Below are 24924 nucleotides of genomic sequence, written 5' to 3'. Positions count from 1 at the left end.
GTGATGTCTCCATGGTTGTTTAATTTGTTTATGGATGGGGTTGTTAAGGAGGTGAATGCAAGAGTTTTGGAAAGAGGGGCAAGTACGAAGTCTGTTGTGGATGAGAGAGCTTGGGAAGTGAGTCAGTTGTTGTTCGCTGATGATACAGCACTGGTGGCTGATTCATGTGAGAAACTGCAGAAGCTGGTGACTGAGTTTGGTAAAATGTGTGAAAGAAGAAAGTTAAGAGTAAATGTGAATAAGAGCAAGGTTATTAGGTACAGTAGGGATGAGGGTCAAGTCAATTGGGAGGTAAGTTTGAATGGAGAAAAACTGGAGGAAGTAAAGTGTTTTAAATATCTGGGAGTGGATCTGGCAGCGGATGGAACCATGGAAGCGGAAGTGGATCATAGGGTGGGGGAGGGGGTGAAAATTCTGGGAGCCTTGAAGAATGTGTGGAAGTTGAGAACATTATCTCGGAAAGCAAAACTGGGTGTGTTTGAAGGAATAGTGGTTCCAACAATGTTGTATGGTTGCGAGGCGTGGGCTATGGATAGAGTTGTGCGCAGGAGGATGGATGTGCTGGAAATGAGATGTTTGAGGACAATGTGTGGTGTGAGGTGGTTTGATCGAGTAAGTAATGTAAGGGTAAGAGAGATGTGTGGAAATAAAAAGAGCGTGGTTGAGAGAGCAGAAGAGGGTTTTTTTAAATGGTTTGGACACATGGAGAGAATGAGTGAGGAAAGATTGACCAAGAGGATATATGTGTTGGAGGTGGAGGGAACGAGGAGAAGTGGGAGACCAAATTGGAGGTGGAAAGATGGAGTGAAAAAGATTTTGTGTGATCGGGGCCTGAACATGCAAGAGGGTGAAAGGAGGGCAAGGAATAGAGTGAATTGGATCGATGTGGTATACCGGGGTTGACGTGCTGTCAGTGGATTGAATCAGGGCATGTGAAGCGTCTGGGGTAACCCATGGAAAGCTGTGTAGGTATGTATATTTACGTGTGTGGACGTATGTATATACATGTGTATGGGGGTGGGTTGGGCCATTTCTTTCGTCTGTTTCCTTGCGCTACCTTGCAGACGCGGGAGACAGCGACAAAAAAAAAAAAAAAAAAAATAATGATAATAAAAGAAAGTGGCAAGAGGTCAAGAGAAAGGTGCAAGAGTTGAAAAAGAGGGCAAATGGAGTTGGGGTGAGAGAGTATCATTGAATTTCAGGGAGAATTAAAAGATGTTTTGGAAGGAGGTAAATATTGTGCATAAGACAAGAGAACAAATGGGAGCATCGGTGAAAGGAGCAAGTGGGGAGGTGATATCAGATAGTGAAGGAGTGAGGAGGAGATGGAGTGAGTATTTTGAAGGTTTGCTGAATGTATTTGATGATAAGAGTGGCAGATGTAGGGTTTTTTGGTTGGAGCTGTGTACGAAGTGAGAGGGTCAGGGAGAATGATTTGTTGCAAAGAGAAGAGGTAGTGAAAGCTTTGCAGAAGATGAAATCTGACAAGGCAGCAGATTTGGATGGTGTTGCAGTAGAATTTATTAAAAAAGGGGATGATTGTGTTGTTGATTGGTTGGTAAGGATATTCAATGTATGTATGGAACATGGTGAAGTATCTGAGGGTTGGCGGAAGGCATGCATAGTGTCATTGTGCAAAGGCAAAGGGGATAAAGGTGAGTGTTCAAACTACAGAGGCATAAGTTTATTGAGTATTCTTGGGAAATTATATGGGAGGGTATTGATTGAGAGGGTGAAGGCATGTACAGAACATCAGATTGGGGAGGAGCAGTGTGGTTTCCAGAGTGATAGAGGATGTGTGGATCAGGTTTTTGCTTTGGAGAATTTATTTGAGAAATACTTCGAAAATTAGAACAACAAATGGATTTGTATGTAGAAAATTAGAACAACAAATGGATTTGTATGTAGCATTTATGGATCTGGAGAAGGTATATGATAGGGTTTGATAGAGATGCTTTGTGGAAGGTTTTAAGTGTATATGGTGTGGGAGGTGAGTTGCTAGAAGCATTGAAAAGTTTTTATCAAGGATGTAAGTCATATGTATGAGTAGGAAGAGAGGAGAGTGATTGGTTCCCAGTGAATGTTGGTCTGTGGAAGTGATGTGTGATGTCCCCATAGTTGTTTGATTTGTTTATGGATAGGGTGGTTAGGGAGGTAAATGCAAGAGTTTTGGAGATAGGTGCGAGTATGCAGTCTCTTGTGGATTAGAGGGCCTGGATAGTGAGTCAGTTGTTCGCTGATGATACAGCTCTAGTGGCTGATCCGTGTGAGAAACTGCAGAAGTTGTTGATTGAGTTTGGAAAAGTGTGTGAAAGGATAAAGTTGAGAGTGGATGTGAATACGAGCAAGGTTATTAGGTTCAGTAGGATTGAGGAACAAGTTAATTGGGATTTAAGTTTGAATGGGTATTTTGAAGGCCTGTTGAATATTTTTGATGACAGAGTGGCAGATGTAAGGTGTTTGGGTCAGAGTGGTATGTGAAGTGAGAGAATCGTGAAGAGTTGTTTGGTGAGAGAGAATAGGTGGTGTAAGCCTTGCATATGATGAAATATGGCAAGACAGTAAGAGTGAATGGCATTGCAGTTGAATTTAATAAGAAAGGGACGACTGTGTTGTTGATTGGTAGGTAAGGATTTTCACTGTATGTGTGGATCATGTGTGCCTAAGGATTGGCAGAATGCATATGTAATGTCATTGTATAAAGGTCATGGGATAAAGGTGAATGTTCAAACAATGAAGGTTTAAGTTTATTGTGTATACCAGATAAGATGTATGGGATGATATTAATGTAGTGGATGAATGTATGTACAGAGCATCGGATTGGAGAGGAGCAGTGTAGTTTCAGAAGTGGTGGAGGATGTGTGGTTCAGGTGTTTACATTAAAGAATGTGTGAGAGAAGTACTAAGAGAAACAGATGGATTTGTATGTGGCATTTATGAATCTGGAAATCACATATGATAGGGTTGATAAAGATGCCTTGTGGAAGGCCTTAAGAATATATGGTGTGGGAGGAAAGCTGCTGCAAGCAGGTGATAAGTTTGTAAGGTTGTGAGACATGTATGAGTTGGAAGAGAGGAGAGTGAATCACCATGGTTATTCAGTTTGTTTATGGTTGAGGTGGTAAAGGAGGTAAATGTGAGTCTTGGAGAGAGGGGCAAGTATGCAGTGTGTGGGGTTTGATAGGGCCTGGGAATGAGTCTGTTGTTGTTGTTAGTTGATGAAACAATGCTGGTGGCAGATTTGAGTGAGAAACTGCAGAAGTTGGTGAGTGAATTTGGAAGTGTGTGAAAGAAAAAGTTAAGAGAAAATGTGAATTGAAGCATGGTTATTAGGTATAGCAGGGTTGACATTATAAGTTTCAATGGGGAAAAATAGGAGGAAGTAAAGTTCATTAGATACCTGGAAGTGGACAAAGCAGCAAATGGAGCCATGGAAGCAGAGGTGAATCATAGGGTGGATTAGAAGGTTCTGGGAGCGCTGAAGAATGTGTGGAAAGAGAAAAAGTTATTGGGGAGGGCAAGTATGGTATGTTTGAAGGAATAGTGTTTCCAACAGTGTTATATGGATACGAGGCATGGCATGGGCTATAGATAAGGTTGTGCAAAGGAGGGTAGATACGTTTCAAATGAAATGGTTGAGGACAATATGTGGTGTGAGATGTTTTTTTGTGTAAGTACTGAAAGGGTAAGAGAAAGGTGTGGTAATAGAAAGATTGTGGTTGAGAGACCTGAGGAGAGTGTGCTGAGATGGTTTGGACATATGTAGAGAATGGGAGAAGAAAGGATGACAGTGAGAATATATGTGTCAGAAGTAGTGGGAACAAGGAAAATGGGGAAACAAAATTGGAAATGTAAGGATAAAGTGAAAAAGATTTTGAGTGATTGGGATCTGAACATGCAGGAGGATGTAAGGCGTGTGTGGGGTAGAGTGAATTGCAACTATGTATTATACAGGGTCAGTATGTTCTCAGTGAACTGAATCAGGACATTGGAAGTGACTGGGTTAACCTTGGGAACTTTTGTGGGTTCTGGTTGTGGATAGGGAGCTATGATTTCAGCGAATTACAAATGACAGCTGGAGAATAGATGTGATTAGATGTGGCCTTTGTTTGTCTGTTTTGGCATTGTCTTGCTAATGCAGGAATTGGCAATCAAGTCTGATAAAGAATCTCATTTGATTAATGAATGACATATGAACAGTGTACAGTTTTGTAATGTGAATGACAGTTGTTTGATGAATAGTAACAGTTGTAGTTGAATGGGTGAGAGGCAGTGCTTCGGTTAAATGCAGAGGGTGGGAGGTAGGTGGGAGGCACTGGATATCATACTGTTATTCTCTAACTGAAACTGATCTGTCTCTGCATCTTTGAAAACATGATGTAGGTGGTGATAGTAGAGGTAGTGGTGATGAGGGAGATTATGGTAAGTGGTGAGGAGGTAATGCATCTATCGGTTTCATTGGTATTACTGGCTGCAGCACTGCCAGACACTACTGAACAGCTGATGTCTTTGCACAAAATTGCTTTAAGTGTAAATGAGAACATTATATTCCTTCATCATTATGATATGTAACATTTTAAGATATGGAATGAGAAAGCAGAAAAGTGGGGATGATTAGAGAGGTGAAGTGAAAGGATGTGGTAACATACACTGGGTTTGTTGCCAAGCGCTCTTCATTTAAGCCAGCCTCGCTTAGCTGACTTTAATTTAAAAAAAAAAAACTGCTTCTTGAACAATTCAAGTCACCTTCTTAGCTGTTAATGTTGTGTTTGTCAAGGCAGAAGCTTTTATTTTGTCTGCATTCTGAATAATGGTTCTGACTGTCAATATAGCCAGTTTGAAAGCATCGCCATAATCAACCTATCAACCTGATGCTCACCAGTTTCCATCTGCTTCATTGCTTTTAGTTTTACATCCAAGGAGAGGCATTTCCTAAGCACTTTAGTTGTGCTAGTAGCACTAGAACTTGCAGGATGTCTTCCAGATATGGTGGGTAAAAAATAGTCACAGTATTATTGAAGAATTGACGAGTCAACAAGAATGTATGCACAGTATAAGTGCGGCCAGAATTGTAACATACTAACAGGTCCCAGAGAGCACTTTGCACTGTGTATGGTGCACAGATTAGCGAAGTGAGTATAAACAGAGAGCTGCTCTCTGTGTGTTGTGAGTATTCAGACACATGACTTTTGACTTCTTTTATGGATTTTCATAATTTTTTTACATTTAAAACTAGAGCTCCAAGATGCAAACAAGAGCATTATAATGAAACAGCACTCAAAGAGGTAGTATTGATTGGGGTATTAGTGTATATGAGCATATTATTCTTACTCGTTCTTCCTGCCCCAGGAGTCCCTTCTCTCCATATATATAAGGTTTGTGCAGCACTCAGGAAGATGTCCATGTCCACTGGTCTGGACAAGAGGTCATAAATTTTTGTGATTTTGTGTGTATGCAGAGAGTGTAGGGCAATTGATTGTTTTGTGTCTGTTTTTATTAAGGTAGTTACATCACAGGCATGAGGGTCTTTGGATGTGTTTAACAGTGTTTGTAGTGTTGTAGTTATGGGTGATATCTTGAGGGTAAGCAGGAGAGTGAGATTTGAGTTTGTCTAGGGCGTGTAGTTTCCTATAGGTGTGTGTCTGTCAGGTTGGAGTCTAAAACTGAGTGGAGTTGTATAGTTGCTGGGTTATTTGAGTGTGTATGTGTTTTGTCAATGTCATATTTGTCGGGAGTGGGGGATCTTTAAGTAGTGATTATGGAAGTGTGAAGCAGGGGTAAATTTTGTATTTCTATTTGGGGGTTGATGGTTTGTTATAGGATGCTTTGGGTAGGAGGGGTCAAGTGCTGTTGCATAGAATTGGATGCTATGAATGTTGAGGTACATTCGTTTTGAAGTTGTTAAGCATTTGTGCTGGTTAGGTAGCCAGTCATTGTTCTGAGTGCAGTTTTGTGTGATTTGTCACATGGTTGTATTTGCTTATGAGATGGTGAGGCATAGTTGTAAGTAGAGTGGATGAATTGGCTTATGAGATTGTGAAGCATTGTTGTAAGTAGTGGATAAATTTTTTGTAAGAACTGTTGTGGGATTCAGTTTCTTATCCAGATCTGGTGCCAGTTAGTGTTTTCAGTGTTTTCAGGTCATTTAATTTGGGGTTTGCTTTTGTACAAAAGTATATACTATTCTTGTGGGGATGAATATTATATATGTTGCATGTGATGCCTAGAATGGTTGGTATTTAGTTCATTAGGAGGGACTCTCCATTCAAGGTGACTGAAGGGTATGATCAAGATTTGTGTTTGTGTTTGAAAGGGTGATTGAAAGCTTTTGTGATGTTAACATGCTGTTCTGAGTGAGCTATTGTTCCAATGGTGTAATTTAGCACTTGATGTTTTCTGTTGCTACTGTGGTGTTTGGATGCATTTTTATGGTCATATGCATACAAAAGGAGTTTTGCTTAAAGTAATGGGAGTTCACTTAGAAAAAAATTGAAGAGATAGATAGATAGGTAAGACACAGACACCAGCAGGTTTTTCAGAATATACAGATTACGAAGCATCCTATATTCAGAGTGCCTAGGTTTAAGAGGACACTCTGCTGTAAAAGTCTGATTATGCATTTATGTTGGTACCTACTGCAGGTTGGTTAACTGGAAAAGTTAGTGCCTGCTACAAATTTGACAACTGAATAATTAGTAGTTGCCATAAGTTGGATAACTGGAAAAGTTAATGCCTGCCACAAGTTAAGTAACTGGAAAGGTTAGTCACTGCTACAAGTTGGATAACTGGGAAAGTTAGTTCCTGGCTCATGTAGGATGACTAGGAAAGTTAAAAGCTGCTGCAAATTGGATAACTGGAAAATGTAAAACCTTTTGCAAGTTTGGTACGGGTTGAGAATCCATTATCCAAAATTCTGAAACAAAAAGCCCCGAAAACTGAAATTCCGGGGTCTTTCCTAACAGGCCTGACCTTTACCCACCAATGCCAGTGGTATGTCAGTGCCTGCATTACTCTCCAATATGTCTGCACTTATTTTGTGCCTTTTGGCACCTCTTGTTAAAAATTGTGAAAAAGGTGGAGTTGTTGCAGAAACTTGATTGTGGTGTGTCTGTGAGGTGACTGACAGAGGAGTATGGAGTTGAAGGAAATGCCATATACAATCTAGAGAAACAACGGCAATTGGTAAACTTTTATGCTGAAAGTGAAGAACAGAAATATATGAAAATTAGGAGAACATTTTATGATGCAAAAAATGAAACTCTTGATAGTGTGTTGAAAGAAAAGGAAAGAGTGCATCAGCTTAGGAGTGAACATATGCCACTGAACTGTTTGTTGACTATGAAACAAGCTATGATATATTGTGAAGACCTGTAGATTCAATCTACAAATTTTCAGAGTAGGTTTCAGAAATTTTAGCTTCATGGTATAAAGTATCTGAAAATTTGTGGTAATAAATCTTCTGCTGATCATGGGGCAGCAGAAAGCTACATTGACAAGTTTGTGAAGATAATTTTAGATGAAAATCTTTCTTCTGAACAGATGTATAAATGCAAATGAATCCTCATTACTCTTGCATTATATTCCTAGAAAAAACTTTATTAGCAGCTGATGAAATCATGTCAACAAGAGTGAAGGGTGCTAAAGAAAGGCTGACTGTTCTTGGGTGTGCACATGCAGCAGGCAGTCACAAATGTAAACTTGCCGTGATCAGAAAAGCAAACATCCAAGGTGCTTTTCAGCAGTGATCAAGGAGAGCAAATATCCAAGGTGCTCTTAGGGTGTACAAACCTTACCTGTTTATTATTATATGAATAAGAAAGTGTGGATAACCAAAGACATATTTTTTGACTGGTTGTGTAACCACTTTGTATCAGTGGCTTGTGCTTATTGAAGAAAAGCTTGACAAGAAGGAAACAGTAGAATTTTGTCGTTTCCAGACAACTGTTCTGCACATCTCCCTGCTGAACTACTTGTGAAAAATAATGTTTTTACCACTTACTTTCCCCCGAATGTGACATCTTTAATTTAGCCATGTGATCGAGGAATTTGAAAAGCATTTGAAATTACTTATTTTTTATACTTGATGACTGTTACCTGCATTAGTGAGGTAGCACCAGGAACAGATGAAGAAAGGCCACATCAGCTCACACCAATTCTTTGGTTGTCATGTGTATTACACCAAAACCACAGCTCCCGATCAACAGCCAGGCCCCACCGACCTTTCCTTGGTTTACCTTGGATGCTGCTCATTCCCTGGTTCAGTCCATTGACAGCACATCCACCCCTCTATACCACATTGTTCCAATTCACTCTCTCCCATGCATACCTTTGACCCATCTGCATGTTCTGGCCCTGATCACTCAAAATCTTTTTCAGTCCATCCATCCATCGCTGGACTCCATGTGTTCAAACCATTTCTGCACACTCTCTTCAGCTTTCTCAGCCACGTACTTTTTATTACCACACCTTATTCTTACCCTTTCATTTATAAATCAAACCACCTTGCACCATATATTGTCATCAGAAATTTCATTTCCAACACATCCGCCATCCTCCACACAACCTTGCCTGTTGCCCATGCCTTGCATCCATATGATATTGTTGGGACTGCTATACCTCCCAGATAATGGTCTCTCTTTTCACGTACTCTTCAGCACTCCCAGCACCTTTTCCCCCTTACGTACTCAATGACTCACTTGCACTTCTGTGGTTGCATTTGCTGTCATGTCCACTTCACTTCCTCTACTCCCGCATTCAGACTTGCACCTCAGCTAACATGTCTCTTGTCCCTGCTAAACTTAATAACCTCGCCTCTATTCTTATTTACCCCCAACTTCCTCCTTTCACACACACTTCAAAACTCAGTCAGCAACTCCTGCTGTTTCTCACCTAAATCTGTCACAAGTGCTGTATGATCAATGAACAACAATTGACTCACTTCCCAGGATCTCTCATCCTCAATGTTCTGCATACTCACCCTTATCTCCAAAACTCATATTTACCTCCCTCACCACCCGGTCCATAAACAGACGAAACAACTATGGTGATATCACATACCACTGCCGAAAACAAACCTTCACTTGAAACCATTCACTCTCCTCTCTCTCTATTTGTACACATGTCTTTCACCCTTTATAAAAACTTCCCTCTGCTTCAAGCAACTTTCCTTCCTCAAGGCATCTCTATCAACCCTGTCATATGCTTTCTCCAAATCCGTAAATGCCACATACAAACGCATCAGTCTCCATAAGTATTTTTCACACTCATTCTGTAAAGCAATCACCAGATCCACACATCCTCTACCACTTATGGAACCACACTGCTCTTACCCACTCTGATAATCTGTACATGCATTCTCCTCCACAATCACTACCCTCCCATACAGCTTATCAGGTAAACTCAACAAATACCTCTGTAGTTTGAACACTCGCCTTTATTCCCCTGGCCTTTATACAATGGCACTCTTTATGCATTCTTTCAGGCACTTCACCATGATCCATACATACTTTGAGAATCCTAACTAACCAGTGAACTTGTCACCCTCTTTCTTAAGAACTTGAACTGCAATACCATCCACTCCACCTGCCTTGCCACATTTCACCTTACATAAGGCTTTCACTATACTACCTCTTCTCTCCATAAATCTCTCACTTCACATACCACCCCAACCCAAGTACCCTACATTTGCAACTGTATCAATAAATAGATTCAACAGTCCTTCAAAATTCTTATTCCATCTCCTTACTTTGCCACTACTTTTTACCACTTGCCCCTTTTGCCCCCTTCACTGATGTTCATATTTGTTCTCTTTTTTTCTCACATTAATCTCCATCCAAATTATCATTTTCTCCCTAAATTTTTCTCCCTAAATTTTACTGATACTTATTCACCCCAGCTCTCATTTGCCCTCTTTTTCAACCCCTGCACCATCCTCTTGACCCTTTGCTGCTTTCTCTTGTACATCACCCAATTATTTGCACTTTCTCTGGAGTGCAACCCAAATGCCTCTTTTTTGTTTCATTATCAACTTGACTTCCTCATCTCCCACTCACTGCTCTTTCTAATGTGCCTGCCTCCTGCCTTTCATATGCCACATGCATCTCTCACACATGCCAATATTGCTTCCTTAAATATCTCCTATTCCTCACCCACTCCCCTTGCTTCATTTACTCTCTCTCACCTTTTGTCATTCAGTACTCAAGTCTCTTTTGGTATTTCTTCACTCATGTCTCTTATCAAGCTCACTTACTCGCACCACTCTTTTCTCATTGATGTTGTTTCTTTTCCTAAAACTTCTACAAATCTTCACCCATTGCTCCTCAAGATAGTGATCAGACATCCCGCCTGCTGCCCCTCTCAAATCATTTACATCCCAAAGTATTTCTTTTACAAGCCTATCAATTGATATGTAATCCAATAATGTCCATTGACCATCTCTTTTACTCACATATGTATATTTGGGTATGTCCCTCTTTTTAAACCAGGTATTCCCAGTCAACAGACATTTTTTGGCACCCTGCTCCACAGGCTGTTCACCATTTCCATTCATGATATTGAGTACCCGTGACCACCAATTTACACCCAGTTTCCCTTTAACTCAACTTTGCTTTCAAATCATTCATCACTGATACCCAGTCCCCTGCATCAAAATTGCTGACACATTCATTCAGCTGCTCTCAAAACACTTGCTTCTCATGATCTTTCTTCTCATAGCCAGGTGCATAAGCACTAATACTCGCCTAGCTCTTGCCATCCACTTAATTTTTACTCACATCATCTAAGAATTCACCATACACTCTTTGACACACCCCCACAACTCCTGCTTCAGAAGTAGTGCTACTCCTTCCTTATCTCTTATCTTCTCACCAACCCCCTGACTTTGCTCATAAGACATTTCCAAACCATTTTTCCCCTTTACCCTTGAGCTTTTTTGCTCAGAGCCAGAACATCCAGGTTTTTTCTTACGACCTATTTCTTCTCTCTTCTCATCTTGGGTATGAGCACTCCCTGCTTGGCTCCTTCTCTTCTGTCTTTTAGAAATTCATATACAAGAAGGAGAGGGTTTCCAGTCCCCCACTTGCATAAAGTAAAAGTAATTATAAAGACTACTTTTTGAACAGGATGCTTGTGCTGCAGTGAACAGAGGCATGATGGTGACATGCTTCCAAAAGGAGTTTAGCATTATTAATGACATTCTTCCCAATGCTAGGCATAATCTTTGTTTTAAAACAATGTTCAGTGAAGATTATGTTCCAGGTTTTTTTTTTCTTTTTTTTTTGCTTTGTCGCTGTCTCCCGCGTTTGCGAGGTAGCGCAAGGAAACAGATGAAAGAAATGGCCCAACCCACCCCCATACGTTCACACACGCAAATATACATACCTACACAGCTTTCCATGGTTTACCCCAGACGCTTCACATGCCCTGATTCAATCCACTGACAGCACGTCAACCCCGGTATACCACATCGATCCAATTCACTCTATTCCTTGCCCTCCTTTCACCCTCCTGCATGTTCAGGCCCCGATCACACAAAATCTTTTTCACTCCATCTTTCCACCTCCAATTTGGTCTCCCACTTCTCCTCGTTCCCTCCACCTCCGACACATATATCCTCTTGGTCACTTTCCTCACTCATTCTCTCCATGTGCCCAAACCATTTCAAAACACCCTCTTCTGCTCTCTCAACCACGCTCTTTTTATTTCCACACATCTCTCTTACCCTTACGTTACTTACTTGATCAAACCACCTCACACCACACATTGTCCTCAAACATCTCATTTCCAGCACATCCATCCTCATGCGCACAACTCTATCCATAGCCCACGCCTCGCAACCATACAACATTGTTGGAACCACTATTCCTTCAAACATACCCATTTTTGCTCTCCGAGATAATGTTCTTGACTTCCACACATTCTTCAAGGCTCCCTGGATTTTCGCCCCCTCCCCCACCCTATGATTCACTTCCGCTTCCATGGTTCCATCCGCTGCCAGATCCACTCCCAGATATCTAAAACACTTTACTTCCTCCAGTTTTTCTCCATTCAAACTTACCTCCCAATTGACTTGACCCTCAACCCTACTGTACCTAATAACCTTGCTCTTATTCACATTTACTCTTAACTTTCTTCTTTCACACACTTTACCAAACTCAGTCACCAGCTTCTGCAGTTTCTCACATGAATCAGCCACCAGCGTTGTATCATCAGCGAACAACAACTGACTCACTTCCCAACCTCTCTCATCTACAACAGACCTCATACTTGCCCCTCTTTCCAAAACTCTTGCATTCACCTCCCTAACAACCCCATCCATAAACAAATTAAACAACCATGGAGACATCACACACCCCTGCCACAAACCTACATTCACTGAGAACCAATCACTTTCCTCTCTTCCTACACGTACACATGCCTTACGTCCTCGATAAAAACTTTTCACTGCTTCTAACAACTTGCCACCCACACCATATATTCTTAATACCTTCCACAGAGCATGTCTATCAACTCTATCATATGCCTTCTCCAGATCCATAAATGCTACATACAAATCCATTTGCTTTTCTAAGTATTTCTCACATACATTCTTCAAAGCAAACAGGTAAAGATTTTAAAGGATATCATGTTAGCAGTGAAATGATGTGCTTGCATATTCTTTACTTGACTTTGTTAAGGAGTGACTTAATTTTGCTGGTGAAGTTTAATACCAGTGAGAGTAATGAGAAACAAAGAAAGAAAGACAGATTCCGGAATTGTAAACAGAGTTTACTGTTGATTCTCGATCAGTGCTTCTGGTGTTAACTCGCAAAATATGATATGCATGTTCTATTTAAGGGATTAAGAGTTGGCTAACTGATCTTTGGTGGATTACCAGCTGTCATCAGGTTTGGATGAATCCTGATGGAATGTTGTAATCATTGGATACCTGGAAGTTGGACAGTCAGACTTTTTATATCATATCCTTAAGTGCTGGAATTATATAATGCAAAAGTTTGTCATCATAATGTATGAATAAGCTAGAGGAACCAGATTTTATATTACACAAAAAGTTTCTTGTCAGATTTTATGAATTATATAGAGGAAGCAGGTGTTATATTTCAGAAAAAGTGTATCAGTTTGTATGAATAATCTAGAGAAAGAAGATATTGAAGAAGTGTTGCAAACTGACATTGATGATCCTCTTCAACATCCTCATATTTGACTGATGGGAGGATTGCAGAAGTGTTAAATCAAGAAAAGTGTGATGTTAGCAGTGATGATAAAGATGACATTGTGAACACAGTTGAGAAAGTGCCTCTAGATGCCATGGTGAAGATGTGTGATAGGTTAATTTTTTGGTTTGAATACTGTGCATTTATCAGTGAGCAAGAGATGATGGCAATTTATCAAATAAAAGAGAAACTGCTCAGACAGATTACAGAGGTAGATAGCTCTGGAATAAGTCTTCAAAAAGGCCAACTAGCAAAGAGGTGCTTTGTGACTTTAGATTCCAGTTCTTGGCCCATCATCTGCTTTAGATGTCCCACCTGATGATGTATTGATGAACCCTTACCTACTTCAAGTTTCTCAACCCAAATGTAATCTACTGTAGTTACTGATTGAATTTATCTTATTTTGTCAGCAGAAAACATCTAAGACTGAATTTATATTGAATTTGTAAACAGATATCTGTAAGGCTTGAATTTATCTTAATTTGTAAATAGAAAACATCATGGCTATGAATTTATCTTAATTTGTAAGCAGAAAACATCAAGGTTGTTATGTAAGTAGAGAATTTTCTTTTTATTGTATTATTATATAATGCATTATAATGCTGCCTGTAGGCTGTATGTATCCATATGCAGTAAGATTCTGTGTGAAGAAGAAAACTGCATTTCATGCATTGATCCTTTAGTGAGAAGATATCCATAACAGGATATTTCAAACACTATCTTGTAAGATATGCTAATGCTACTCACAGCTTGCTATCCTGACTAGGAGTGTTGCCAGGGTAAGAGAAAGCCAACATTGTTCCTCCAACTGTCAAAACATTTAAATCTGCACCAGCTACACTGACTCTTGGCTCAATATTTCCCGAAGTGATACATATTGTGAATCTCATTTAAAGAGGGTTTGAAATTAAGATTTTATTTGAAAAAACATATTTAAAAAAGTTTTCCTTAGCGCTGGCTAAATATCCTGGAAGGGATTAACATGGTTACTGATGAAATTGGTTAATTCCCTGGATGGGGTTCTTGTTCTAAGGAACTTGAACGCTGAAAAATAAAGAAAAAATGCACAAGAATAAAAAGAAAGGCCTCCATCTTTGACATATTAAAAGATTTTCTTTTTTGAATTATTTCTGTGAGTGCCTCCCACAGGATTAGACTGCCCCAGAGCCCCGCTTGAACTACCACATTATATCAGTATACTGAATTTTGAAAAATTTTGAAATCAGAAACAAGCTTGGCCCCACAGAATTTGGAAAATGGATTCTCAACCTGTAGTTGGAAAGTTGATACCTGCCACAGTTTGGATTAATGAAAAAGATGGATAGCTGGATGTTGAAAAGAATTAAAACTTGAAGAATCAATGTTATTTGCAACAATTTTGTATTTTTGCTCAACATAAAAGATGTTGAAAACCTTGTTAACATCTTGCAGTGTAAGTGTAAGTGAAATTGGGCCTCCACTAAAGTTGTCCTTTTGGTAGACTCTCTGCATAGTTTAGTCGTCATCCCACCTTTTTTGTTGTAGTCTATGATGTTGATTTTCAGCTAAATACTTACATATACATGGTTCTGTTTTTCTTTTCACTGCTTCCTGACATTTTTGTTGATGTGCTTGCTTAGTCTTTAGTTGGCTTTATTAAGTAGTGACTTAATTTTGCTGATGAAGTCCAATACTAGTAAGAGCAATCACCAAGGATTACGACAACATTGTAAACCGAACAGATTGTAGATTCCTGAAGATCATTGCCTTTGATGGCAACTTGCAGATGATATATATTTTATTTAAGGGATCAGAAGTTAGAAACTGGACTTTGATGGATTATCAGTAGCCATCAGGTTTGAATGAATCCTGATGGAATTTTGAAGTAAACTGGATTCCAAGAAATTGCATAATCAGACTTTTTATATCACTGTTAAGCTCCGAAAGTATATTTTACCCTGTTTGTGATGCATCTTTTATTATAACATACAAACCTCCAACAACCAGGATTGAACCCGGGACCCCTGTGCAAGAGGCGGGAATGCTGACCGCTAGGCTATAGGCCTGGCTAATAGGAAATTACTTCGAATACTGTGTACTCGAATACCCTTCGTCTCTTGTTGATAAGCAACAGGGTCTACACTGGTCATTTCCCAACAGGCGCACATAGCCAGCTGATAGCATTTTACCGAACCTAACCGTACAACTCGGAGGTATATGAATGCGAACATAGTGCATAGAAACGCGCACCTTCATAGAACATACAAACCTCCAACATCCAGGATTGAACCCAGGGCCCCTGTGCAAGAGGCAGGAATGTAACAGCCAGGCTATGGCCTCTTGCACAGGGGTCCCTGGTTTGATCCTGGCTGTTGGAGGTTTGTATGTTCTATGAAGGTGCGTGTTTCTATGCACTATGTTCGTATTCATATACCTCCGCGTTGTACAGTTAGGTTCAGTAAAATGCTATCAGCTGGCTATGGGCGCCTGTTGGGAAATGACTGGTGTAGACCCCATTGCTCACCAACGTGAGACAAAGGGTAATCGAGTACATAGTATTCGAAGTTATTTCCTATTAGCCAGGCCCATAGCCTAGCGGTTAGCATTCCTGCGTCTTTCACAGGGGTCCCGGGTTCGATCCTGGCTGTTGGAGGTTTGTATGTTCTATGAAGGTGCACGTTTCTATGCACTATGTTCATATTCATATACCTCCACGTTGTACAATTAGGTTCGGTAAAATGCCATCAGTTGGCTATGTGTGCCTGTTGGGAAATGACCGGTGTAGACCCCGTTGCTCACCAACGTGAGACGAAGGATATTCGAGTACATAGTATTCGAATAGCTATTTCCTATTAGCCAGGCCCATAGCCTAGCGGTTAGCATTCCCGCCTCTTGCACAGGGGTCCCGGGTTCAATCCTGGCTGTTGGAGGTTTGTATGTTCTATGAAGGTGTGTGTTTCTAGGCACTATGTTTGTATCTTTTATTATATAAACTAAGAACCCCCCTTTTATGGGGTTCTGTGATTTGAAGGCTGCATAACAATCAAAAGTTGGGATATAATACTTTCCCTTGGAATGGGGAGCTCCTCAACAAGATAGTAGCACTTTTCATCCAATGATGATACAGCCATGCTGAATTACTGACATGATGATTAGGAGGCCATTCCTGTGTTCCAAGAAAGTGATTATATATCATGGCCTTATGGTTTTCCATTCAGATGGTTACTTCATGTAATAGCACATCCAGTTCCTTTACAAATGCTTTGTTTCTCTGATATTACTACACTTACTGTTTGAGGGATTTCTTTAGAAGGTTTTTGTTCTTTATTTTGTTGATCATTTTCTCTTAAAACTAAAACGATAGGTTTTTACAAGTTGTGATGTCTAAGTTTCCCTTAACCCTTACATATTGTCCCTTAACCCTAACAAAGTGTTACATATTGTGACATTTAAGTTCCCCTTAAACATGAAGCTTGTAAATAACTTTAATCATTTTATTTAGCATACACTGTTGATGTCATTTCAGATGTATTAGTGTGTCTGAGTTTGCATGACTTACAGGCAAGATTTTGTGACATGTCTTGCATATGCTGTAGCAAGATGTGCCAAGCCTAAAGATAACTTTTGGTTTCCAGTGTATAATGAAGTGACAATTCTCTTGCAATACATTCTGTGGGAGAAAAGAATTATTTTGTAAAGATTCTTGCCATACAGAATTTAGACAAAAATTCTGGTGAAAGAATGAATTGTACAAACTTTGCAAAAGTTGTTGCAGTTGAGTATGCATTACATGTATCTCATGTTCACTTTTTGTTAGTATAAAACACTTATATCCTTTAGGGAGAATCTTCTATTCATTAACTTTAATGACTGGTAATTTTCTATTAAGTATTTTGTCTTTTGCATTGATTTATTATTTACTTTGATCTGTCATAAAGCCAATACTCCTTCACTATAGGTGTAATGTAATGACATATTTTCTCATGTTATTTAGTGTCCATTCAGATATATAACAAGTGAAACTGATGCTAAAGAAATGTACTTCAGGTATGATACTTGAAGTGCATGAAGATATCAAGTTCTATATAATGCCAAAAAATTTGTTTATATTTAAGGGGCACATTTTTGCTGTATGAAGTGTTTTGATACCTAACCAAGAAAAGTGTCTTATTGTGAATTCATGTATTATTAACTAACTTTTGTAAGGTATGATTATTTGCTGTATGAAGAGTGTTTTGATACCTAACCAAGAAAAGTGTCTTTTTGTGAATTCATGTGTTATTAACTAACTTTTGTAAGGTATGATTTTTTGCATTTGATACAGAGTTTAATAGGAATTCATTCTTAAATGATCTGTTTAATACTATCTTTCTGTATAGCAATTTGATTCTCTTCTATTAATGTAGTTTTTTTCATGCCCTTCCAAGGTATTCGAAAGTCTGTCAGGAACTCAGGAGGAAGTAATCTGCTCAATAGTCGTTTGACGCGAGCTCACGGAGGTCTGTGTTGCTACAACTAATGTGTAGCTCTCATTTGCTTTAAGGTTACATCTACAAATATTTGCTAGTCAGCCTTGGTGTGAGTAGGGGATATGGAGTACCACAAGCACAACAACATTATAGCAGCACGTAGTTAACACCCTAGTCATTGTGTCTTGCCTTACCTGTGATGATACTACCAACATTTTCAATAGGAGATTAAGAATTCTCTCTCTCTCTCTCTCTCTCTCTCTCTCTCTCTCTCTCTCTCTCTCTCTCTCTCTCTCTCTCTCTCTCTCTCTCTCTCTCTCTCTGTCAATGATCAACCTGTTCAAAGTGGTGTCTGAGGGAGTGATATTCATTTTAGGATAGACAAGTCTTTTAGGGAGAATCTGCATATAATTTCATGTTTGAGAGGTGCCTGTAGCAGAGAAATTACTTTGGAAATTATCATAATGGCAGGAAAATATAAATGAAAATTTCATTCAAAATTGGAATTAAAAGTGAAAAAGAAACAACATCATCGTGGATAGTACTTGTAAATTGGCAATTTCTAGTAAAGGTATTGAAGTACCTAATCTGATGAGTGTTATGAATGTGGTAGCAAATTGAAAATTGAAGATATGGTAAGAAGAGTGATGAATACAATCTTAAGAATTGGCATTGATCCAAAAACCAATTGGTCTCGTTGATTGGAAAACACGTTACAGCAAAGATATCAAAACTTTGGGGAAGTGAACTTGTGTAGCTAAATTCTTGCATTATAAAAGTGTTGCACTGACTTGATAAAAGGCAGTGCTATTAGATTCTGTTTATGACTAAAATTCACTTCATGATCCAGGCCATTTTGTGCTAGTAAGCTTCATTACTATTCATTGAATTAGTGTAGGAATCATTTTAAGATGATTAGCACTGCCTGAGCCAAGAAAGAAAATGGAGGTAGGGGTCTTACAAAAGGCAGGGAAACTATACAGAAACACACACCTAGACCAATAACTTTACTAGATTTTATGTTTCACATGTGGACTACAGTATGATATGTACTCCAATAAACAAATATACCAGTTGTATCAAGATCCACCAGACTTGGTTCAAGGATTGTGAAGGGTGTCACAAGATGGAAAGGGACATAGGGATCTGAGAAATATAGTTACTGGGTAAAACAAACATTCAATTTAGTGGATGGGTTTCAGAAGGTACATAATCAGAGGAGAGATCATTTCATCAAAAAGCAAGTAAGGTCTTTTGGGTCTCTTGTAAATGTTTAAATGGCTGTTTTGGAGAAAAGTACTAAAACGCTTATAGAATCTATATCCATTGTGGATAAGAAGATACAGAAGGAGCAATTTTGGAAACTGCTCAGTGAGAGGAAAGGGCTAAAACATACAACCTTTTTGAAAATAATGGGCAGGGAGATGCTAAAGGAGCAATTTCATCAGTTCATCAACAGACACAAAGCATGAAGATTAATGTAGTGAACATTAATCCGTGAGTCATATGAATAAAGGTAAACAGGACATTAAATGAACGGTAGAAAGAATAATATACACTGTTATGGCTAGAGCAATCAGGGGAAGTGTGGCCTAATGACGAAAGGTTCAAAAAGAGAGGTTTTAGAAAACCTAGTAAATAGCCAGAGAGAAACAGGTTAACAGTTCAGCACTGAAGGATCTAGCTGAAAAGTGGGTGCTACCCAAATTAGAAACATTAGTAAAACAGGAGGCTGATAGGCATAGAACACTGATTATTTTTGCCTTGAAAGATCATACACCAGACAAGGAAGACAGGGGAGAAAAAGAAAAAATACTTATTTGGAAGAAAGGAATTAGTGCGTAATAAAAGATCACTGAAGGATATAGAATTGTCAGATGCAATTTCAGTGATAAAAGAAAGAAGAATTGTTATAACCAAGATGTAAAGGGGTGATGAGTTATGGTTGCACTTGACTTGGAGTCACGTAGTCTGGAGGTGCAAAGGAAAGCTAAGAACAAAACAGAGTGGATTTCGGTGGGATATTCATTAAGTGTGTTAAGTCAGAGAAAGGGAGGGAGAAAAGCAATGAATACAGTTATAGGATAAAAAAAGAGATCCCAAATAAGGCAGTATGACAGAGCTGCCCCAACACCACCAACCAGAGGGCAGAGAGTATAAGGAGAAGGTATTTTCACATTAAAAGTAATGTATTTTAATATTAATGGATTAATAGTTTGTGGTAAAGAATGAGATTTGAAGGGTTGTGTAAGGGAAAATACTCTTAATATTGCAGGAGTCATGGAAGCAAAATCTTACCAAAGAGATAAGATCTAACCTGTTTTGCCCAGAGGGACATGCTAGTACGGAGAGAAGGAGAAGGCAAAGGAGGGGAAGGATTGACTCTCTTAATAAAAGTTAGCCTCAAGTTCTAACTGTAAGGAAGAAGTGCTTTGTAGTGTTGACATTATATGATCCTCAAAAAAGAATTGCAGTGATCCAGAAGTTATGGAGTGATGGTAAAGTACTGATGTTAGGGGATTTCAATTCTAAAGAGTTAAAGTGGGGAATTCATGAAGGCCCAAGTTTTTAGAGCTTATGCAGGAAAATTTCTTATACCCTCAAGTCAGGAAGCACACAAGAATTTAAGGAGCTGATACACCATCATTACTAGATCTATCTTCACATGATACACTAGTTGGAAAAATTGATTTTGTAATGGTCATGTTTGACTGTTGAGGAGCTGATACACCATCATTACTAGATCTTATCTTCACTTGATACACCATTTGGAAAAAGTGATCTTGTAATGGTCATGTTTGACTTTTTGGTAAAGAGAGTAAAAGAGCAGAGGTGGACAAGACATTCAGAGAAGATGTTATTATGGAAACTACACATTAGCAATTTCTGAAGTAACATAAATTTGGAAGTGGATTTGAGTTGCCAGGAACCAGGGCTTTTTGGTGAGACATAAAGTGAAATTTACATTGGAGTAGGAACATGGGTACCTTGAGTCTTATATACGGAAGAAATGATAAAAAAGAGGAAAGAATGGTTTAATAAAAGATGACAAAATGCAAAAGAGCCAACTAGCATTTGCAAGGTATTAGACAGGAAGGAATGAATACATAAGGATAAAAAGGGAACAAATAGGAACATCAGTGAAGGGAGCTAATGGGGAGGTGATAACAAGTAGTGGTGATGTGAGGAGATGGAGTGAGTATTTTGAAGGTTTGTTGAATGTGTTTGATGATAGAGTGGCAGAGATAGGGTGTTTTGGTTGAGGTGGTTTGCAAAGTGAGAGGGTTAGGAAGAATGGTATGGTAGTAAAAGCTTTACGGAAGATGAAAGCGGCAAGGCAGCGGGTTTGGATGGTATTGCAGTGGAATATATTAAAAAAGGGGGTGACTGTATTGTTGACTGGTTGGTAAGAGTATTTAAGTATGTATGACTCATGGTGGTGTGCCTGAGGATTGGTGGTATGCTTGCATAGTACGATTGTACAAAGGCAAAGGGGATAAAAGTGAGTGCTCAAATTACAGAGGTATAAGTTTGTTGAGTATTCCTGGGAAATTGTAGGGGAGGGTATTGATTGAGAGGGTGAAGGCATGTACAGAGCATCAGATTGGGGAAGAGCAGAGTTGTTTCAGAAGTGGTAGAGGATGTGTGTATCAGGTGTTTGCTTTGAAGAATGTATGTGAGAAATACTTAGAAAAGCAAATAGATTTGTATATAGCATCCCCTGGGGATAGGGGTGAAAGAATACTTCCCACGTATTCCTCGCGTGTCGTAGAAAGCGACTAGAGGGGACGGGAGCGGGGGGCCGGAAATCCTCCCCTCCTTGTATTAACTTTCTAAAATGGGAAACAGAAGAAGGAGTCACGCGGGGAGTGATCATCCTCCTCGAAGGCTCAGAGTGGGGTGCCTAAATGTGTGTGGATGTAACCAAGATGTGAAAAAAGGAGAGATAGGTAGTATGTTTGAGGAAAGGAACCTGGATGTTTTGGCTCTGAGTGAAACGAAGCTCAAGGGTAAAGGGGAAGAGTGGTTTGGAAATGTCTGGGGAGTGAAGTCAGGGGTTAGTGTGAGGACAAGAGCAAGGGAAGGAGTAGCAATACTCCTGAAACAGGAGTTGTGGGAGTATGTGATAGAATGTAAGAAAGTAAATTCTCGATTAGTATGGGTAAAATTGAAAGTTGATGGAGAGAGGTGGGTGATTATTGGTGCATATGCACCTGGGCATGAGAAGAAAGATCATGAGAGGCAAGTGTTTTGGGAGCAGCTGAATGAGTGTGTTAGCGGTTTTGATGCACGAGACCGGGTTATAGTGATGGGTGATTTGAATGCAAAGGTGAGTAATGTGGCAGTTGAGGGAATAATTGGTATGCATGGGGTGTTCAGTGTTGTAAATGGAAATGGTGAAGAGCTTGTAGATTTATGTGCTGAAAAAGGACTGATGATTGGGAATACCTGGTTTAAAAAGCGAGATATACATAAGTATACTTATGTAAGTAGGAGAGATGGCCAGAGAGCGTTATTGGATTACGTGTTAATTGACAGGCGTGCGAAAGAGAGACTTTTGGATGTTAATGTGCTGAGAGGTGCAACTGGAGGGATGTCTGATCATTATCTTGTGGAGGCTAAGGTGAAGATTAGCATGGGTTTTCAGAAAAGAGGAGTGAATGTTGGGGTGAAGAAGGTGGTGAGAGTAAGTGAGCTTGGGAAGGAGACCTGTGTGGGGAAGTACCAGGAGAGACTGTGTACAGAATGGAAAAAGGTGAGAACAATGGAAGTAAGGGGAGTGGGGGAGGAATGGGATGTATTTAGGGAATCAGTGATGGATTGCGCAAAAGATGCTTGTGGCATGAGAAGAGTGGGAGGTGGGCTGTTTAGAAAGGGTAGTGAGTGGTGGGATGAAGAAGTAAGAGTATTAGTGAAAGAGAAGAGAGAGGCATTTGGACGATTTTTGCAGGGAAAAATTGCAATTGAGTGGGAGAAGTATAAAAGAAAGAGACAGGAGGTCAAGAGAAAGGTGCAAGAGGTGAAAAAAAGGGCAAATGAGAGTTGGGGTGAGAGACTATCAGTAAATTTTAGGGAGAATAAAAAGATGTTCTGGAAGGAGGTAAATAGGGTGCGTAAGACAAGGGAGCAAATGGGAACTTCAGTGAAGGGCGTAAATGGGGAGGTGATAACAAGTAGTGGTGATGTGAGAAGGAGATGGAATGAGTATTTTGAAGGTTTGTTGAATGTGTCTGATGACAGAGTGGCAGATATAGGGTGTTTTGGTCGAGGTGGTGTGCAAAGTGAGAGGGTTAGGGAAAATGATTTGGTAAACAGAGAAGAGGTAGTAAAAGCTTTGCGGAAAATGAAAGCCGGCAAGGCAGCAGGTTTGGATGGTATTGCAGTGGAATTTATTAAAAAAGGGGGTGACTGTATTGTTGACTGGTTGGTAAGGTTATTTAATGTATGTATGACTCATGGTGAGGTGCCTGAGGATTGGCGGAATGCGTGCATAGTGCCATTGTACAAAGGCAAAGGGGATAAGAGTGAGTGCTCAAATTACAGAGGTATAAGTTTGTTGAGTATTCCTGGTAAATTATATGGGAGGGTATTGATTGAGAGGGTGAAGGCATGTACAGAGCATCAGATTGGGGAAGAGCAGTGCGGTTTCAGAAGTGGTAGAGGATGTGTGGATCAGGTGTTTGCTTTGAAGAATGTATGTGAGAAATACTTAGAAAAGCAAATGGATTTGTATGTAGCATTTATGGATCTGGAGAAGGCATATGATAGAGTTGATAGAGATGCTCTGTGGAAGGTATTAAGAATATATGGTGTGGGAGGCAAGTTGTTAGAAGCAGTGAAAAGTTTTTATCGAGGATGTAAGGCATGTGTACGTGTAGGAAGAGAGGAAAGTGATTGGTTCTCAGTGAATGTAGGTTTGCGGCAGGGGTGTGTGATGTCCCCATGGTTGTTTAATTTGTTTATGGATGGGGTTGTTAGGGAGGTAAATGCAAGAGTCCTGGAAAGAGGGGCAAGTATGAAGTCTGTTGGGGATGAGAGAGCTTGGGAAGTGAGTCAGTTGTTGTTCGCTGATGATACAGCGCTGGTGGCTGATTCATGTGAGAAACTGCAGAAGCTGGTGACTGAGTTTGGTAAAGTGTGTGGAAGAAGAAAGTTAAGAGTAAATGTGAATAAGAGCAAGGTTATTAGGTACAGTAGGGTTGAGGGTCAAGTCAATTGGGAGGTGAGTTTGAATGGAGAAAAACTGGAGGAAGTGAAGTGTTTTAGATATCTGGGAGTGGATCTGTCAGCGGATGGAACCATGGAAGCGGAAGTGGATCATAGGGTGGGGGAGGGGGCGAAAATTTTGGGAGCCTTGAAAAATGTGTGGAAGTCGAGAACATTATCTCGGAAAGCAAAAATGGGTATGTTTGAAGGAATAGTGGTTCCAACAATGTTGTATGGTTGCGAGGCGTGGGCTATGGATAGAGTTGTGCGCAGGAGGATGGATGTGCTGGAAATGAGATGTTTGAGGACAATGTGTGGTGTGAGGTGGTTTGATCGAGTAAGTAACGTAAGGGTAAGAGAGATGTGTGGAAATAAAAAGAGCGTGGTTGAGAGAGCAGAAGAGGGTGTTTTGAAATGGTTTGGGCACATGGAGAGAATGAGTGAGGAAAGATTGACCAAGAGGATATATGTGTCGGAGGTGGAGGGAACGAGGAGAAGAGGGAGACCAAATTGGAGGTGGAAAGATGGAGTGAAAAAGATTTTGTGTGATCGGGGCCTGAACATGCAGGAGGGTGTAAGGAGGGCAAGGAATAGAGTGAATTGGAGCGATGTGGTATACAGGGGTTGACGTGCTGTCAGTGGAGTGAATCAAGGTATGTGAAGCGTCTGGGGTAAACCATGGAAAGCTGTGTAGGTATGTATATTTGCGTGTGTGGACGTGTGTATGTACATGTGTATGGGGGTTGGGCCATTTCTTTCGTCTGTTTCCTTGCGCTACCTCGCAAACGCGGGAGACAGCGACAAAGTATAAAAAAAAAAAAAAAAAAAAAAATTTATGGATCTGGAGAAGGCATAGTGCTTGCATAGTGCGATTGTACAAAGGCAAAGGGGATAAAAGTGAGTGCTCAAATTACAGAGGTATAAGTTTGTTGAGTGTTCCTGGGAAATTGTAGGGGAGGGTATTGATTTAGAGGGTGAAGGCATGTACAGAGCATCAGATTGGGGAAGAGCAGAGTTGTTTCAGAAGTGGTAGAGGATGTGTGTATCAGGTGTTTGCT

At 39.9% G+C, this 24924-nt stretch overlaps 1 protein-coding gene across 2 annotated transcripts in view; it reads left to right on the top strand.

Annotated features, from left to right (window-relative positions):
• Positions 1–24924, top strand: part of CenB1A (Centaurin beta 1A) — a 243769-nt gene that overhangs the window by 89708 nt on the left and 129137 nt on the right. Inside the window, exon 9 of one of the 2 annotated variants that reach the window (XM_071658690.1) lies at positions 17618–17689. The exons of the other annotated variant lie outside the window; for it this stretch is intronic. Within the exon in view, the coding sequence (XP_071514791.1) occupies positions 17618–17689 (72 nt within the window). The remainder of the gene's footprint in view (positions 1–17617; positions 17690–24924) is intronic. 2 annotated transcript variants of the gene reach the window in all.

The sequence above is a fragment of the Panulirus ornatus genome, chromosome 67, assembly GCF_036320965.1.
Source record: "Panulirus ornatus isolate Po-2019 chromosome 67, ASM3632096v1, whole genome shotgun sequence".
NCBI classification, from domain to species: domain Eukaryota; kingdom Metazoa; phylum Arthropoda; class Malacostraca; order Decapoda; family Palinuridae; genus Panulirus; species Panulirus ornatus.
Note: the sequence above shows the minus strand (reverse complement) of the source record. Positions and strands in the feature narration are given on the sequence as shown.